We start from the raw sequence: 18,879 nt of genomic DNA on the forward strand, positions 1-18,879 counted from the left end.
AAGACTGTTGCTTATGTTGAACATATAGTGAATTAAATGTAGGGTGCCTATTACAGATCCTGAGTCACAATTAGTAAGTACATGTTTAGAAATTTAGGGAGATATTTAAATTCCTCTTTTTGATAAACATATTTTATTTTATTTTTTTAAATTTCTTTATTGATTAAGGTATCACATATTTGTCCTCATCCCCCCATTCCCATCCCAAACCCCTCCCCACACATGCCCCCACACCCTTGCTGTCCGTGACCACCAGTCAGGCCCATATGCATGCATACAAGTCCCTTGGTTGATCTTTCCCCCCTACCTCCACCCTCCCCTACCTTCCCTCCGAGGTTCTAAAGGGCCCATTTTGAATCTTAAAAGCAACAAGAGGAAAGCAGGGAACGCCCATTCAATGGTCAGCTGATTTCTCAAGAGAAACTTTGCAGGCCAGAAGGGAGTGGCAAAAAATATTTAAAGTGATGAATAGCAAGGACCTACAGCCAAGATTACTTTACCCAGCAAAGCTATCATTTAGAATTGAAGATCAGATAAAGAGCTTCCCAGACAAGAAAGAGCTAAAGGAGCTAATCACCACCAAACCAGTATTATAAGAAATGTTGAAGGGCATTATAGAAGGAGGAGAAGGAGAAGGAGGAGAAGGAGAAGGAGAAGGAAAAGAAGAAATAAAAAAAAAAAAACATGAACAATAAAAATGGCAATAAATACATATCTATCAACAACTGAACCCAAAAATCAAAATAAACGAAGAAGGAATCTAATGAACAAAATAAACTGATGAATAAATTAGAACCAGAGGCATGGAAACATGGAACAGACTGAGGAATCTCAGAGGGAAAGGGGCGGGAAGAGATTAACCAAAGAATTTATATGCGTACACGCATATCCTATGGATACAGACAATAGGGTGGTGGAGGCCTGGGGCAGGGCAAAAACCAGGTGGAGCGGGACAATGGTGGGGAAAAGAGGACACCTGCAATACTCTCAACAATAAAGATTTTTAAAAATAAAATAAAAAGCAAACAACAAAAAAACTTAAGAATAAGGTTTATTATTATTATTATTATTTTAGGTTTATTATTTTTAAGGTAGTTTCAATTTAGGGTCTAACACATGGTGCTTGAAGGCCGCTCCCCTCTCCCATCTGCATTATTATACTCTTTCCTGCTAACTGCAGCAAAACACACCTGCCTACCACACTCGGGCCTGTGGGGACTTCTCGTAGCCACAGCCCAGGAACCATTCCCACGTGAAACAGCCAAACATGGTCCCTCAGCCAAAGGTCCGCTACACACAGGGCTTTGGTATAAAAGGCGAATGAGAAGGCAGCGCCCCCTTCTGCTCCCACCCCCTCGACTCCCTAATATCCAATCGCTTGTCTCTTTCGCGTAGTGGGCGCCCGGGATTGGCTGAGAACGATGACCGGCGCGGGACCAGTGCGCACGGGCGGAGCGTGGAGCCCTGTCCATCACGGGCGGCCGTGGGGCCTGTCCTCCTCGCTGCGCGCCCGGCGAGGCTGGGGGGCGGGGCCCGGGAGCTGCTGCGCCTGCGTCGTGGGCGTTCTCGGGGAGCAGCTGCCGTCGCCGCCGACGCCACTGCTGCGTTCGGGTGTAGAATCTGGAATCCCTGCGCCTCGTTAACAATGAAGCAGAGTTCGAACGTGCCCGCTTTCCTCAGCAAGCTGTGGACGCTCGTGGAGGAGACCCACACCAACGAGTTCATCACCTGGAGCCAGGTACGGGTCCGGGGACGGCGGCCTCCGCGCCCCCTGGCTAACCTCCTCTCTCTCTCTCTCTCTCTCTCTCTCTCCCCCTCTCTCTCTCTCTCTCTCTCTCCCCCCCCCCCGCGGGGTTGCCCCTCGCGGCCTGCGTCTCGACGCCCCATGCGAGGCCCGCGGGGTGGCGAGGCGGCGCGGGCCTCGGCGTCCGGCCTCGCGAGGGACCCCCTGTGTTATTGTTCGCGCGGGGAGTCTCGGGGCGCCGCGGGGGTCCTGGTCGGCGCCGCGCGCCCAGGCCGCGGTGGGGGAGGGGCGGCCCGCGCGGGGCCCGGCGGCCTGGGAGGCCTCCTAACGGTCCTGCGGGGTCGGCGTTCGGAACCGGCCCGCCGGAGTGGGGACGGCGGAGGAGCCGAGGGTGAGGGAGCCGCGTTCCTGCTCACTCATCCTCGGTCCTCCCGCCCGCCTCGCGCGGTGTGACCAGGCTGCCCCAGCCCCGGGCCGGCATCTTCCACGCCGGGGTTTCTCGGAGAAATGTACCGCGGGGACCCGCTCTCCTCATAAACACGCACACACCCCGATTTGCATCTTTCTGAGGAGAGCAGTCAGGGAGGGAGGCAGATGTTCAAAGGCAGGTTACTGCTTATCAACAGTTTCTTTTAAATATTATGTAGAAAATAGCAGCACGCTATTTATTAGTGGGAGCTTCTGAGCCATTTGTATGGACGGATTTTGATGGTTATTTAATAAAAGTGCTGATGGGTGTCCAGTCACTTAGTGAGGAGCTCAAAGGAATCAGGCGGTTTCACTGAGTCGCCCCGGAGGGATGGATGAAGTGCCTTGGTTATGGGTCGGATCCCAGCTCTGTCACCAAGCATGGAGGACCTTCGTCAGCTCCTTACCTTGTCTGGCCTGTGCGTCCAGGTTGGTGACATGAATGGGTGGCCCTCCACTTGCAAACACGGAGATGCTGAGCAGAACGATTTTCACGTGAACTGTGTTGGCGTTAGAATGCACTCGCAGGCTGATGGCATCGTTTTGTGAAGGGGAGTGGCTTTCCCCTTGTGTAGATGGTCATCTGTGTGGGGTATTTCCTTCTTCAGGGGTCTGCACTCTACCTGGCACCTGTTAGGTGACGGGTAAGTGTTACCGCCCCTCTCTCGCCCTTTCTTTACTGTTCCTTTCCTGTAATTCTGTTTTATTGTTTACTCTTGTCTCAACAGGGAGCAATTATGTTGACACTTTGACTACTGTAACACCATATTCTGTCTTACATTTCTGTCATTTGTTCGTGTTTTTTTTTTATCTTCCAAGGACTTAATTTTCCTGAAGGTCGGTATCGTCAGCTTGATGGTACTAAACATTTGATGAATTGTGTACAGTTGTACAAAGAAAGGTGAAAATAGGGAAGCCAGCTGTCTGCATATACTTAAAAATAAACAGATGTCTCATGCTTTCATCAGTCGGAAGGATTAAAAGTTGACAAGGATGGATGGGCACAGACTGCGGTCATGTTGGAGATTGGACTGAGACTCTACCCCATGCAAGCTGACTTTATCCTACCTTTTTGGCTTGCATGTGCCTTCTTATTTTTATTGCCTAGAAATGGTATATAAATATATTGGCAATTGGTTTTAATTAAAGGGCGTTATGTTGGTGACAAGTCTAATAAATTCTCATCAGCCGAAGTATTTTGGTATTATTTTATTTTATTATTTTTTTTAAATATATTTTATTGATTTTTTACAGAGAGGAAGCGAGAGGTATAGAGAGTTAGAAACATCGATGAGAGAGAAACATCAATCAGCTGCCTCCTGCACGCCCCCTACTGGGGATGTGCCCGCAACCAAGGCACATGCCCTTGACCGGAATCGAACCTGGGACCCTTGAGTCCGCAGGCCGACGCTCTATCCACTGAGCCAAACCGGTTTTGGCATTGGTATTATTTTATGAGCAGTATCAAATGTGGAGTCTCATACTAATCCAATGCATCATTTTATGAATTCTAAGCCAAATAAGCAACTTAAAATTATTCTTACTTATCCCATTATTAAGTCTAAGCTTAAATACACATTTTCTAATACATGATGGGACAATTAAAATATAAATTCAGTGAGGGCAGGGACAGTATCTATGCCAGGGACGGAGTAGGTACTTAATAAATGCTGAATCAATGGAATTCTTGAAATATATAATGAGAGTGGTAAGAATGATAAAGATAGAACTATACCTGAAAAGAATCTTAAAAATCATCAAGTTTAGCTTTATCATTATATAGATGAGGATTTGAGGCCTAGACAGGTTAGTTATTCATAATTACAAAGCTAGCCATTATTTGATGTGGGAATTTAACATAGATATCTGACCTTCAAAGATCAGTGTTTCAGCAACATCACTACACTTAATATAGATTGGCACAATATTTAGTTACCAAAGTGTTACCCTTTCACAAGTCAGTGGACAATTCTGGATTAATGTTGTCTAGGGCTAAAGCTTAGTGGCTTAGGGAAGCTGTCTCACTCTGCCACAGATTTTTCCAAAAGCAGTGACAGTGAAAGGTAGAACTTTAATTAAACAATGATGTTAGATGGGGAAAAAAAACAACAAAAGTTCCTCTCATCTTTTAGGAGTTGCTATTTTAAAAAAGTTGTTTCTGGTTTCCCTCAAACTTGTTTGGCTGAACTTTTGTTGATGTAATTTAGCATTTATACTATTACAGTGAAACTCATATTAAGACCTTTAGAAGCAGCAGATGTTTTCAAAAGGTAATTTTAATGCATTTTTTTTCTTTTTCCACTAGTGGAAAATAATTTACTCCTCTCGCTTGAGTGTAAGGCAATGGGAGAAAACTCTTTCAAACTATAGTTTGAAAAGCTTGGCTTAATATTCCTCAAGACTTATATAACTTTAGTATTAGATCCAGAGTGTCTTTAAAACACATTGTACATGTTTTATTTTTCCCATATTCACCCCATGATGTTTCTTTTTTTTTTTTTTTTCTTTCAGTTCCTGTAACTTTTATGTAGCTATTTTGGCCTTGGTGGGTAGGTAGTCTATTGCTGAATTGGGACAGATAGTAATATTGGACAACCTAAAGCTGTTTCAATTGTAAAAGAGTCCTAAACAGAGGACACAGATTTAGCTTGGAAGCAACTGAGGAAACTTGATACTCAGAGTTGAGACTGTGGAAGTTGAATGGAAGTTCTTGCCATTGATTGTGGGAAACAGCCTTTACTGCTGTTGATATTTGATATTTGTTTATGTTGAAGTGAAGCACTATAAAAAATGAGAAAACTGAAAAGTTGTTTTGCCAGTGTTATTACCTTTGTCTCTCTTCTTCAGATTGCTTGAGAAGACCAAGAAGTGATTTCCCCTGACCTTATATCCATGTGCCCCTTTGGCATTCTGTACTTCCCTATCCCTCTCAAATCAGCAGTGACAAATCAGAAAATAGGAGGGAAAGAGTGCAAAAACAGAATTTGTCCAGTATTCTCTAGCTGTCTTGGTTGAGTTTGTTCTGTAGGCCCTTAATCCTCCCACTGTTTTGGTATCATTTTGAACTTCTCAGCAACAATTGGGTTATTACAGTACTCCCTACTGAAATCAAGAAAGGCCACAAGAGTGGCAGAAAGCCATCGTAGATGGGCCTACAGAAAAATTGAAAGATTCATTGAGAAGTGTGGGTTTTTTTTAGTTTGTATCTACACAAGAGAATGAGCTCAAGACTCAAAAGGAATGGTTGTTGAACATTAATAAGTTGTAGACTGATTGTTTCTATTCTGAAAAATGTTTTAAAATAAGGGGGCTGAAGTGTTAGAATATTAGTAAGAATTTTTAGATATCTTTAAGAGGACCAATTTGAGCAGTAACAACTATTACTACTCTTCAGAAGTTTGTCAACATTTATGGATGAGGCCTAAAGAAAAGCTACCCATTTCTCTCACTGCATTCAGTAATGGCTTTCTTCCCCTTGTAAAGTGTGTAGGGTGAGTCCTGGGTTGTATTGCTTGAGCCTCACAGGTCTAAACAGCAGTAAGGTGGAATGTTTGCACTCAGAGAGGTTATTTACTAATTTTAGAGTGGAGACTGCAGGAATACCATAAGTGGAGACAAAGAATGATATGAGTGAATGAGGGTTGTGTGTGTGTGAGAGAGCGAAAATAACCAAGAGGCATTCATCTCTTCATTTGATATAATCCAAGAGTTGAAATTCTAAAAATAAAATTTGCTCTACTGTGACCACAACTTTATTTATTCAGTTACTCACAAATATTTATTGTGAATCTCTCATGGCCAAATAGTGTGCTAATACTAGGAATTTGTTCAGTGGTGAACAGAATGTCTAACTTCATAGAGCTTACATTCTAGCGAAGGGCACTGGTAATTAACAAGTAAGCAAACACAAATAATATAATATAGTTAGTGTAAGTACCATAAAGAAAATAAAGATTCAAAAGAGAGTGTATCAATTTAGGGTTCAGTTAGGAGACAGAAGTCAATGCAGTTTTTTTAACATGAAAAGTTTAATAGAATTGCTGACTATATTGGTGAATTGGAGTAAAGAAAACTCTAAAATATAGGAGAAACAGTTATAAGAAGCAGCCACCATTGCTAGGGCTAACAGAGTGCCAAAGTAAGAGTCCTCTCCCCAAGTCTAAGATCCTGGCCTTGTTAGAGAGAGTTATGACCATTTCTCACTGAATGGCAAAGAAGTTACTGGTGCCACACTGGTGGAACTTACTGGAAATTCATCCTTCAGAACTTGACGGGAAATATAACTTCTAGGGTAGAGGTTGGCAAACTATGACCATGAGGCATCTGTTTTGCAAATAAAGTTTAATTGGATTTAGCCATGCTTAGTTTATTACATAGTGTCTATATAGTTGCTTTCTTGCTACAAGGGCAGAGTTAAGACCCTATGATCTGCAAGTTGAAAATATTTACTATCTAACTCTTCAAGAAAATGTTTATCAGCCTTTGGCCTAGTATCCTAGAAAGCTGTTTATGGGGAGATGTCATATTAGAGATACTCGAATTTGAAATGTTCCAAGGAATAGGGAGAGTCAAGGGAAGCTGCTACCCTGAAGGAGCCTGTTAAGGACAGGGCATCAGGAAGAGGAATCCTTTCCCCTTTTAATATTTCTCTAGTATCTTCCATTGACAAAGCTTAATACCATGCCAGCTAGCAAAAGAAAGATACTTATGGGACCCAGTTCCATGTTTTCAGAACAAACAATGAAGAATTAATTTGGAGCAATAAATTGATAACTAGCATGTAAATGACAGACTTGTGGGTATTTGAGGTAGAGTAATAAGCTCCTCTGAACAGTTGACTTTTGAGCCAAGACTTGAATGGTTAGAAAGGATGGACTAAAGGGGAATGGCACATGTAAAGGCCTTGAACATGGCATTTTCATGGGATTGGAAAAGGCCCAGGTGATTAGAGTATCCTTAGAGAATGTGGGGTCAGAAAGGGAGGTGGGAACATGGTATAAGGCCTTATGGGTGTGGAGAGAAGATTGGAATGAGGGAACTAATTAGAAGATTATCACAGTTTTCCACTATGGTGTTGAATATAGTGTGGCTGAGACTAGGGTAGTAGCAGTAAAAGTGGTGAGAAGTAGTCAGATTTGATAACTACTTTGAAGGCAAATCTGCAGAACTTATTGATAAATTGGTTGGAATTGGAGGAGGGACAGAAGAATTAGATTTGGCCTGAACAACAGGATGAATAATGGTACTATTTGCTGAGATGTGGGAAGATTTGGAGAAATGCAGGTGGGGCCATATTAACTTTGAGATTACAGATGGATCACTAGTAATATTTGAAAATTATTTTATTTTGCTTATGTTTTCATATTCATATGGCCACACCTAGTTTTTTTTTAATTATCACCCTGGGATATGTTTTTATTGATTTTTAGAGAGAGAGGAAGGGAAGGATGGAGAGAGAGAGAGAGAGAGAGAGAGAGAGAGAGAGAGAGAGAGAAAATGAATCATCCATCAGTTGCCTTCCTTACACACCTGGACCAGGGATCAAATCTGCAACCTAGGTATGTGCCCTGACAGAATCTAACCCTCTGCCTTTTGGTGTACAGGATGATACTCAACCAACTGGGCCACCCAGCCAAGGCTGGCCACATCTAATTTTAAAGGAGATGAGGAAGTGCAGTGTTAGGAAGGACAACAAATATTTCTGAAGAACCTGAATGACTTCTGCACTCCAAGATATTCATGTGAAAATGTTGAATAGGATGTTTGGATGTAAGACTGGTGTTCAGGGTGGAGTTTGGAGCTTTGAGGTCTTAATTTATAATTCCCCAATTACTTATAAGTTTAAACACTTCTTCATATTTATTAACCATTTATGTTTCCTATTCTCTATGAAATGTTTGATCATTTTTCTATTGGATGGTTTATCTGTTACTATTTGTAGGAACTCCTTGTATATTCTGTATATTTTTTGAATATATGTGCTGCCTATATCTTTTCTCAGTTTGTGGCTTATCTTTTTACATTCTTTTGATGAGCACAAGTTCTTAATTTTTAGTATAGCTTAATATATAGTCTATTTTGAGGTTTATGCTTTTTTTTTCCTTCAGGATATGTTCTCTTACCTCCTCCTAAGAAAGAAAAACACTTTTCCATCTCCTTTTCTTCTGAAAGTTTTAAAAGTTTACATTTCATATATTAATCACTTGGAATTGATTTTTGTGGCCTATGAAGGATCCAGTTCATAATTTTTAATGTAAATATTTTGTTGTCCTAGCCCCTTTCTTGAATAGTTTCTTTTTTCCCCAGTGATATGTATTGCTACCTCTGTCTTATAGCAAAATTATATATTGTGGTTTTGTTTCTAGGTTATCTATTCTGTCCATCAGACAATGACATATCACATCCCTTATCACATGTCTTAATTACCATAGCTTTATAAAAGGTCTTGCTTTTGGGAGGGCAACTTATTCTTCAGGAGTGCCTTAACTATTGTTTGTCTTTGATCTTCCATATATGTTTTAAAATCAAGTTCTATTTTTAAAAATAAACCTATTGGGGTTTTTATTGTAATTGCATTGAAACTATAAATCAGATTAGGAAAAAATAGATATTGCCATGAACAAGGCACATTTCTAAATTCATCTTATTTAATAAGGTTTTATAATTTTTTTGAAGTTAGGTCTTGCATATCTTTGTTAGATTTCTTCCTAGGTATCCTTTAGTTAAAAATATATTTCTAACTCTTGCTGGTAATTAGAAATACAAGTACCATTTGTATATTGATAAAGTGAGCTAATCACTTTACTGGCTGGGGTTCTTTTAAGTGTACATCCATAACATTTGTAAATGACAATTTTGTTCTTTCTTTTAGAACCTTATACCTTCAATTTGTTTTCTTTTGCAGTAGTTACGACCTCAGTAAGAGTGTCAAATAGAAGCAGTGATCATAGGATCCCTTTTTCTTATTTTTAAAGGGAACATTTTTAATATTTCTTTTTATTAAGTACTAGCTACTACAATTGAGTTTTTAATTTTTGTTGTTGTTGATGTCAAACTTAATTGGGTCACTTAAAGGGGAGAGAGGCATGCCAGGATTGGGGGGATACTGGAAAAAGTTGACTTTGGGAGAGTAGGAAGATAGGTTTGAAATAGACAATAGGGTGAGAATATAATGAGTTAAAGAGCATTGTGTAAAAATGCTGACAGTAGAAAATCCGAGTGTGAAATTTGAGATGGTCAGGGGCAGAGGTGTAGATGTGATAATCATCACACATAATAAAGTCTGTAATTAGATACACTGGTGTGGATGAGATTGCCTAAGGAAAGAGTGTAATAGATGCCTTGGTCAAGGATAGAAACCAAAAAACACACTACCTCTTGGTAGATGGAAGGCAGTTGAAAGGAAATGTAAGAAATAAAAGTCAATGTATAGAGTTTCAAACCAAAAGTAGAGAGGAAGAGATTGTCCGTAATGCCAAATGAAATGACTCAGAGAGGTGTGTAGGAAGATCAGGACTGAAAAGAGGGCATTGAATTTGTCATTTGACATTTTAGAAAAAGTGGTTTTGGTGTAGAGAAACAGAAACCAATTTTTAGTGAAAGTTAGTAGATGGTCCTGAATTGCAGAAAGAGACTTCAAAGTATTTGTTTGATAAATTTTGCAGTGAAGGAAAAGACAAATGGGGTGGGTAGATTGAGAGGAAATTAAAGTAAAGGGAAAGTCCTTTGAAAATGGGGAAAATGTATGAATTTATAATTTATTACCTAATAACCAACACTAGTTACCAAACTTATTAAATTTTGCCAATCTAATAAGTGAAAATTACTTGTTTTGCTGTATATCCTATCTAATAAAAGAGCAATATGCAAATTAACCATTACTCCGCTACACCCACAAGCCACGCCCACAAGCCAATCAGGAGCAAATATGCAAATAAACCCAACCAAGATGGCTACGGCCACAGAGAGCAGAAGGGAGGCTTGGGTTTCCCTGGCAATGGAGGAAGCCAAGCTTTGCGCACACCCTGGCCAGCCCAGGCCTCAAGGCTACAAAGTTTCAATTATACAAGATACATAAATCCAAAAAAAAAATGGCTGCCGCAGAAGGCTTGGCTCTGCTCCAGGCTACAAAGTTTCAATTGTAGAAGATAAATGTACCCCCAGATACCAGGGCCTCTGCTTGGGTCGCCAGTGGGTGTGGCTGGCCTGCAGACCACCACAGGCCCCTCTCCCAGGCCGCTCCACGCCCCAAGGGAACCACCATCCTGATCCGGGACACCCTTCAGGGCAAACAAGCTGGCCCCCACCCGTGCACCAGGCCTCTATCCTATCTAATAAAAGAGTAATATGCAGATTGACCGTCACTCCAACACATAAGATGGCTGCCCCCATGTGGTCAAAGATCCTGCCCCCACGTGGACACAAGATGGCCACCACAAGATGGCCAGCAAGGGAGGGCAGTTGGGAGGGACCAGGCCTGCAAGGGAGGGCAGTTAGGAGTGACCAGGCCTGCAGGGGAGGGCAGTTAGGGGTGACCAGGCCTGCAGGAGAGGGTAGTTAGGGGAAAACAGGCTGGCAGGGGAGCAGTTAGGCATCAATCAGGCTGGCAGGGGAATGGTTAGGGGGTGATCAGGCTGGCAGGCAGAAGCGGTTAGGGGCAATCAGGAAGGCAGGCAGGGGAGTGGTTGGGAGCCAGCAGTCTGGATTGTGAGAGGGATGTCCGACTGCCCAGGATCGGGCCTAAACGGGCAGTCGGACATCCTTTGAGGGGTCCCAGATTGGAGAGGGTGCAGGCTGGGCTGAGGGACACACACACCCGTGCACGAATTTCGTGCACCGGGCCTCTAGTTCAATTATAAATGAATCAGTCTCCCTAAAATTCATATTGGATTTTTCATTTGTTAGAAATTTTTAATCAGTGCAGTTAATTTTTCATCATAAATTTAAAAAATATTTTGTTAATAGTCTTTCAACTTTATTTAATCTATTTTAATAATTTTATTATAAGTTAAGTTTAGACACAGTAATAGAAATCCAAACAAGTGTGGTGTAACAAAAAGTGTATTTTTCTCTTACATCTGAAGATGCCCAGTCACCTTCTGTTTTTTTCAGCCATATTTTGTTCTTCTACTTCAGGGGTTTGCTGGAGCACTGGTCTTTAGCTCCAAGTTCCAAGCAGGGATATGGGATATAGGGATTAGATAGTTTGAATCTCTCCCCTTTTAGAAGCTTTTCTGAAAGCCTCACTGAAAATATTCTACTTTTATTTTGTGAGGTGTGTTATTTGGCCACCTCTTACTGTAAAGGGACTGAGAAATGCAGTTTCAGCATCAAACAAAATTATATTTCAGTTAGTAAGAAAACAGGATCATCCATGTTGTTGCATATGGTAGGATCTCTTTCTTTTTTTAAAGATATATAATGTGACATTGTGGAACATTTTTTTATATATATATATCATATACATTTATATATTTATACACTTACTAGAGGCCCGATGCACAAAATTCGTGCAAGAGTAGGCCTTCCTTCCCCTGGCTGCCGGCACCGGCTTCCCTCTGGCACCCAGGACCTGGGCTTCCCTCCGGCCACCAGCAGGCACCTGGGACCCGGGATTCTCTCGCAGCCCCGGCTTTGTCCAGAAGGATGTTCAGTCTAATTAGCATATTATGCTTTTATTATTATCGATATATATATCACAACTTTTTAATTCATTTTTCGAATGGATGGACACTTAGGATGTTTCTGTATCTTGTCTACTGTGAATAGTGTTGCAGTGAATATGGGAGCACTGATATCTCTTTGAGATACTGATTTCATTTCCTTTGTGTATACACTCAGAAGAGGGGTTGCTGGATCATATGGTAGTTGTATTTTTATTATTAATTTTTTAGGAAACTTCATACTGTTTCCCTTAATGGCTATACCAGTGTACACCCCAACCAACAGTATACAAGGGTTCACTTTCCTCCACATTCTTGCCAGCCCATTGTCTTTCATCCTATCTAATAAAAGAGTAATATGCAAATTAACCATCACTCCACTACACCACAAGCCACGCCCACCTGTAGCCACGCCCACCAGCCAATCAGGAGTGAATATGCAAATAAACCCAACCAAGATGACTACTGCCACAGAGAGCAGGAGGGTGGCTTGGGTTTCCCCGGCAATGGAGGAAGCCAAGCTTTCCGCCTGCCCTTGCCGGCCTAGGCCTCCACTCAAGGCTACAAAGTTTCAATGATAGAAGATACATAAACCCAAACAGAAATGGCTGCAGCCACGGAGCTGGAAAGAGCAGGAGGCTAGGGTTGCCCACGGTGATGGAGGAAGCCAAGCTTTCCGCACACCCTGGCCGGCCCAGGCTTTGCTTAAGTCTACAAAGTTTCAATTATAGAAGATACATAAATCCCCCAAAAAATTGCTGCCCCCACGGAGCAAGCAGAAGGCTTGGCTCCACTCCAGGCTTACAAAGTTTCCATTGTAGAAGATAAATAAACCCCAGATACCAGGGCCTCTGCTTGGGTCGCCAGGGGGCATGGCCGGCCTGCAGACCACCACAGGCCCCTCTCCCAGGCCGCCCCATGGGAACCCCCACCCTGATCCGGGATACCCTTCAGGGCAAACCAGCTGGCCCCCACCCATGCACCAGACCTTTATCCTATCTAATAAAAGAGTAATATGCAGATTGACCATCACTCCAACACACAAGATGGCTACCCCCATGTGGTCAAAGATCCTGCCCTCAGGTGGACACAAGATGGCCACCACAAAATGGCCAGCAAGGGAGGGCAGTTGGGAGGGACCAGGCCTGCAAGGGAGGGCAGTTGTGGGCAATCAGGCCAGCAGGGGAGGGCAGTTGGGAGGGACCCAGGCCTGCAGGGGAGAGCAGTTGGGGGGGACCAGGTCTGCAGGGGAGGGCCGTTAGGGGTGACCAGGTTTGCAGGGGAGGGCAGTTAGGGGAAAACAGGCTGGCAGGGGAGCAGTTAGGCATCAATCAGGCTGGCAGGGGAGTGGTTAGGGGGTGATCAGGCTGGCAGGCAGAGGCGGTTAGGGGCAATCAGGAAGGCAAGCAGGCGAGCACTTGGGAGCCAGCAGTTCTGGATTGTGAGAGGGATCAGTGGGATCGGGCCTAAACGGGCAGTCGGACATCCCTCGAGGGGTCCCAGATTGGATAGGGTGCAGGCTGGGTTGAGGGACACCCCCCCCCCCGCCCCGTGCACGAATTTTGTGCACCAGGCCTCTAAGTTTTTTATAATTAGCCATCCTAACAGGTATGAGGTGATACCACATTGGTTTTGTTTCGATGTTCCTGATGTTTAGTGATGTTCAACACCTTTTTATATACCTGTTAGTAATTTGTATGTCATTTTGGGAAATAAGTCTATTCATATCCTTTGCCCATTTTTTAATTGTGTTGTTGGTGGTTTGTTGTTCATGTTTTTTGCTGTTGACTTGTATGCTCTCCTTATATATTTTGGATCTTAATCTCTTATCAGATAAATTATTGCAAATATCTTCCCTTATTTTGTTAGGTTATTTCATTTTGTTGGTTCCTTTGCTATGCAGAATCTTTTCAGTTTGATGTAGATGATATGTTAATTAGCTTGACTAGTAGTTATTTTACTGTGTATGTATATATATCAAATCATTGTATTCTACACCTTAACTATATACAATTTTAGTTTTGAAAGATACAATAATAAATTTAAAAAGTAAAGGCATCTGGAAATAGAGTAGGCAGATAGCAGTCTCCATGAATAAACTTACTACTTTTTACCTGTATGGCTTCTGGGTTTATTATGTATGTAATGCTTCCAAAAGCTTGGTTGTAAAAAGTGACGTAGCAGAGAGCTTTTGTTTTTTTCCTTCCAAATGGAGAGTTTATTAATCCTTTTCCCTCTTGATTTTATCCCCTGCTTTGAATGCTACCTTTAATTATCTTTTAAATTCTCAGACAGATTTGCTTCCTCTGTCTTCTCTAGTCTCTCCTTTCTTTAGTACCAAACTAAAGAAACACCATGGTTTTGTAAACACCAGGATTCTACCATCTGTATGGGATAGGATTAACACCTCCCAATTGTTTTTAGTATTTTCTTACCTATTGTTAAATAATTATTTTTACAAATGAACTTCAGTACTTAATATTTCCTTGTGTTAACAGCTCTTCACCTTGCCTCCAAAAATCGTTTTTGTGTTTTTTTTTCAACTGAGAGAGAATTTAATGTATTGGTTAATTTAGGCAGAATTAACCGTTTTACAACCGTGTATTCGTTCCTCAGTAGTTTAATATTTTCTGAAAGGTCTTGTGTATTTTTAAATTTTATTTTTAGATACTTTTCTATTATTGGAATCTTTTATTCCATTTAAGTTTTAATTGTGGTTGTGATAAAATATACATAACATAAATTAACCATTTTAATCATTTTTTAATCCTTATCCAAGGATATGTTTTTATTGATTTTTGAGGGGGAGAGAGAGACAGAGAGACAGACATCCATGTGAGAGAAACATCAATTGGTTGCCAGTTGTTTCCCATACACACCTCATTCAGGGATCACACCCACAACCTAGGTATACGTATACATACCTTGGCCGGGAATTGAACCTGTAACCTTTTGGTATATGGGACCATGCTCCAAGCAACCGAGCCACCCGGCCAGGGCTTACCATTTTAACCATTTTTAGGTATATAGTTCAGTGCCATTAAGTACATTCATGTTGTTTTGCAGCCATCACTACCATCCATGTCCAGAATGTTTTTCATCTTCCCAAACTAAAACTTCATACTCAATAGAGTGACAATAACTTCCAATTCCCTCCTTTCTCCTAGCTTACTAACTACTGTATCTATTAATTTGACTATTCTTAACTCATATAAGTGGAATCATACATTATTTGTCCCTTTGTGGCTAGTTTATTTTACTTAGCATAATGTCTTCAAGGTTTATCTACGTTGTAGCATGTCTCAGTTTTCTTCCTCTTTCAGGCTAAATAATGTTCTATTGTATATATATATGCCACATTTTCTTTATCCATTTACCTGCCAGTGAACATTTGGATTGCTTCCACTTTTTGTCTACTGTAAATAATGCAGCTATGAATATGGGTGTACAAATATCCTTTTAAGTCCCTGATCTCAACTATTTTGGGTATATGCATAGAAAGGGAATTGCATGGTTAATTCTATGTTTAATTTTTGAGGAACCACCCTACTGTTTTCCACATTGACTGCTCTAATTTCATTTTCACCAACAATGCACAGGCATTCCAATTTCTCTAAATCCTTACCAACACTTATTTTCTGTGCCCTCCCTCTCATGTGTGTGTTTTAATAATAGCCATTCTGATGACTACAAAGTAGTATATTGTGGTTTTGGTTTTCATTTCCTTAATGATTAGTGATGTTAGGCATCTTTTCATGTGTTTATTGCCATTTGTATATCTTCTTTGGAAAAATATCTATTCAAGTCCTTTGCCCATTTCTAATCAGGTTGGTTGTTTTTGCCATTGTTGAGTTGTCAGGTTTCTTTTTATATTGGGGATATTAACTCCTTGTAAGATACATAATTTCCAAATATTATCTCCGATTCTGTGGGTTTCTTTTCCACACTCTTGATAGTGTTTTTTACACAAAAGTGTTTATTCTGAGGTAGCTTCATTTATTTATTTTTGCTTTTGTTGCCAGTGCTTTGCTGTTATCCAAGAAATCACTGCTAAATCCAGTGTCATGAAGCCTCTCTTTATGGTTTCTTCTAAAATTTTTATAAATGTAGGTCTTTCATCCACTTGAGTTAATTTTTGTATATGATGTAAGATAAGGGTTCAGACTTCATTCTTTTGCATGTTAGTACCCAGTTTTCCCAACATCATTTGTTAAAAAGACTGTCCTTTCCTCATTAAATGGTCTTGGCACCCTTATAAAAATTCTTTGACTGTATATGCGAGAATTTATTTCTGGGCTCTCTATTCTATTCTATTGGTCTGTCTGTCTTTATGCTAGTACCATGCTGTTTTGATTATTGTATTCTAATAAGTTTCAAGTTGTTTGTTTTTTGGTATGAAAGAACACTAGTGAATTTAAGTATTAATTAGTAACCAGGTACTTTACTAAGGTCTAATATAGTTTTTCAGTTGGTACAAAGATACAATTATGCTTGCAAAAATGATAGTACTTTTCTCAAATTTTATCTTATTTTTGTCTAATTTTGTTGGCTTTAAAACAATATCAAATAATTATGCTATGTACATATTGTATTTATTTTTCTTATTTATGATTTAATAGGAATTTTTCTAATATTTCGCTATAGAGCATGATGCAGGTTTTGGTTTGAGATGTACTCTTGAGCTTTTTTTTACTTGTTTTTTGTTTCAGAGAGGAAGGGAGAGGGAGAGATAGAAACATCAATGATGAGAGAGAATCACTGATCGGCTGTGACCTGCACACACCCCACACTGGAGATCGAGCCAACTTGGGCATATGTCCTGACCAGGAATCGAACCGTGATCTCCTGGTTCATAGGTCTATGCTCAACCACTGAGCCACACCAGCTGGGCCTGAGCTTTTTTTTTTTTAAAAAAAATAAATCTTCAGATTATTACAATTGTTTCTCCTTTTTCCCCCCATAGCTCCCCTCCACCTGGTTCCCACCCCACCTTCTGCCCTTACCTCCCCCCCCACTGTCCTCATCCATAGGTGTATGATTTTTGTCCAGTCTCTTCCTGAACCCCCCCCCCCCAAACCTCTTTCCCCCTGAGAATTATCATTCCACTCCCTTTCTATGCCCCTGATTCTATTATATTCACCAGATTATTCTGTTCCTCAGGTTTTTAATTCACTTGATTTTTAGGTTCACTTGTTGATAGATATGTATTTGTTGTTCATAATTTTTATCTTTACTTCTTTCTTCTTCCTCTTCTTTAAGAATACCTTTCAGCATTACATATAATACTGGTTTGGTGGTGATGAACTCCTTTAGCTTTTTCTTATCTGTGAAGCTCTTTATCTGCCCTTCAATTCTGAATGATAGCTTTGCTGGGTAAAGTAATCTTGGTTGTAGGTTCTTGCTATTCATCACATTGAAAATTTCTTGCCACTCCCGTCTGGCCTGCATAGTTTCTGTTGAGAAATCAGCTGACAGTCGTATGGGTGCTTCCTTGTAGGTAATTAACTGTTTTTCTCTTGCTGCTTTTAATATTCTCTCTTTGTCTTTTGCTCTTGGCATTTTAATTATGATGTGTCTTGGTGTGGTCCTCTTTGGATTCCTTTTGTTTGGGGTTCTGTGCGCTTCCTGGACTTGTAAGTCTATTTCTTTCACCAGGTGGGGGAAGTTTTTGGTCATTATTTCTTCAAATAGGTTTTCAGTATCTTGCTCTCTCTCTTCTTCTGGCACCCCCATAATTCTGATGTTGGTACGCTTGAAGTTGTCCCAGAGTCTTCTTACACTATCTTCAACTTTTTGGATTTTTTTTTTTTTCTTTTTGCTTTTTCGGTTGAGTGTTTTTTGTTTCTTTGTATTTCAATTCTTTGACTTGATTCTTGTGTTCCTCTAGTCTGTTTTTGGGTCTCTGTATAATATTTTTTATTTCAGTCAGTGTATGTTTAATTTCTAGTTGGTCCTTTTTCATATCTTCGAGGGTCTTGTTATATTTATCGGCCTTTTCTAGGATATTCTTGAAAAGCCTTATAACCGTGGTTTTGAATTATATATCCAGTCGTTTGTTTTCCTCCATTTCTTTCGTTTGTGATCTGTTTCTTTGACGCCGCATTTTCATTGCTTCCCTGAGTTGGTAGGGTAGATTTGTGTGCTAGGTTTCCTATATGGCCCAGTGGGTCGGCCTCCCCAGTTAACCTGAGGTGGACACTCTTGGTGCACCCCTTTGTGGACTGTGTGTACAGCCTTGTTGTAATTAAGTCTTGATTGTTGTTGGTATCACAGTCTTGATTGTTGTTGGTATCACTGGGAGGAATTGACCTCCAGGCCAGTTGGCTGTAAGGATCAGCTGTGTCTATGCTGGGATAAGTTCGGTGCTGGAGACAGCCTTATAGGATTAGACTTGCCAAATTGCAAAAGCCTCTGTGCTCAGCTTGGATGGGGTGGAGTCTCAGGGCGGAGCAGACAGTCTTGGCTTCCCGTCAGCCTTGCCCTTGCGCACACACGCGCGCCTTCAGACCTCTGCCTTCCCAGGCTCCCGAGTCTCCGCCCGAGAGTCCAGATTCCCCCCACAAGAGCGTGGGTCCCCAGGGGCTCGCCTGGAACTGGGGTTCAGTACAGTCAGAACTGGGGCCCAGTGCAGTCAAGAGCCTCTGACTCCCTTCCACTAGGGAAAGCCTGTGGCAACCTCCGCAGCCTTTGTGCGCACTGGCCCGCGCGCGCCTTCAGACCTCTGCCTTCCCTGGCTCCCGAGTCTCCGCCTGAGAGTCCGGACTCCCCCCGTAAGAGCGTGGGTCTCCAGGGGCTCGCCCGGAACTGGGGTTCAGTGCAGTCAGAACTGGGGTTCAGTGCGGTCGGGGGCTTCCTTCCCCCTCCCGCCAGAGAAAGTCAGCCAGGCTCTCAGCCGCCCTTCCTCTCTGCGTGCACAAAGACCCTTTGCCATACCTCCAATTCTCTGTGAGCTTTTCTCTTTCCTTCTAGTTGTAGAATTTTCACTCAGCCAGCTTTCCTGTGGTT

At 41.5% G+C, this 18,879-nt stretch overlaps 1 protein-coding gene across 2 annotated transcripts in view; it reads left to right on the top strand.

Moving 5' to 3' along the window:
* Window positions 1-1,521: 1,521 nt before the first annotated feature.
* The window catches only part of HSF2 (heat shock transcription factor 2), a 38,627-nt gene continuing 21,269 nt past the window's right edge, over window positions 1,522-18,879 (top strand). Inside the window, exon 1 of one of the 2 annotated variants that reach the window (XM_080666228.1) lies at window positions 1,522-1,738. In XM_080666228.1, the coding sequence (XP_080522354.1) occupies window positions 1,646-1,738 (93 nt within the window). In that variant the 5' untranslated portion in view covers window positions 1,522-1,645. The remainder of the gene's footprint in view (window positions 1,739-18,879) is intronic. The other variant, XM_080666227.1, reaches the window with a different exon arrangement.

The sequence above is a fragment of the Plecotus auritus genome (genome assembly GCF_963455305.1).
Source record: "Plecotus auritus genome assembly, chromosome: 4".
In the NCBI taxonomy this organism is placed as follows: domain Eukaryota; kingdom Metazoa; phylum Chordata; class Mammalia; order Chiroptera; family Vespertilionidae; genus Plecotus; species Plecotus auritus.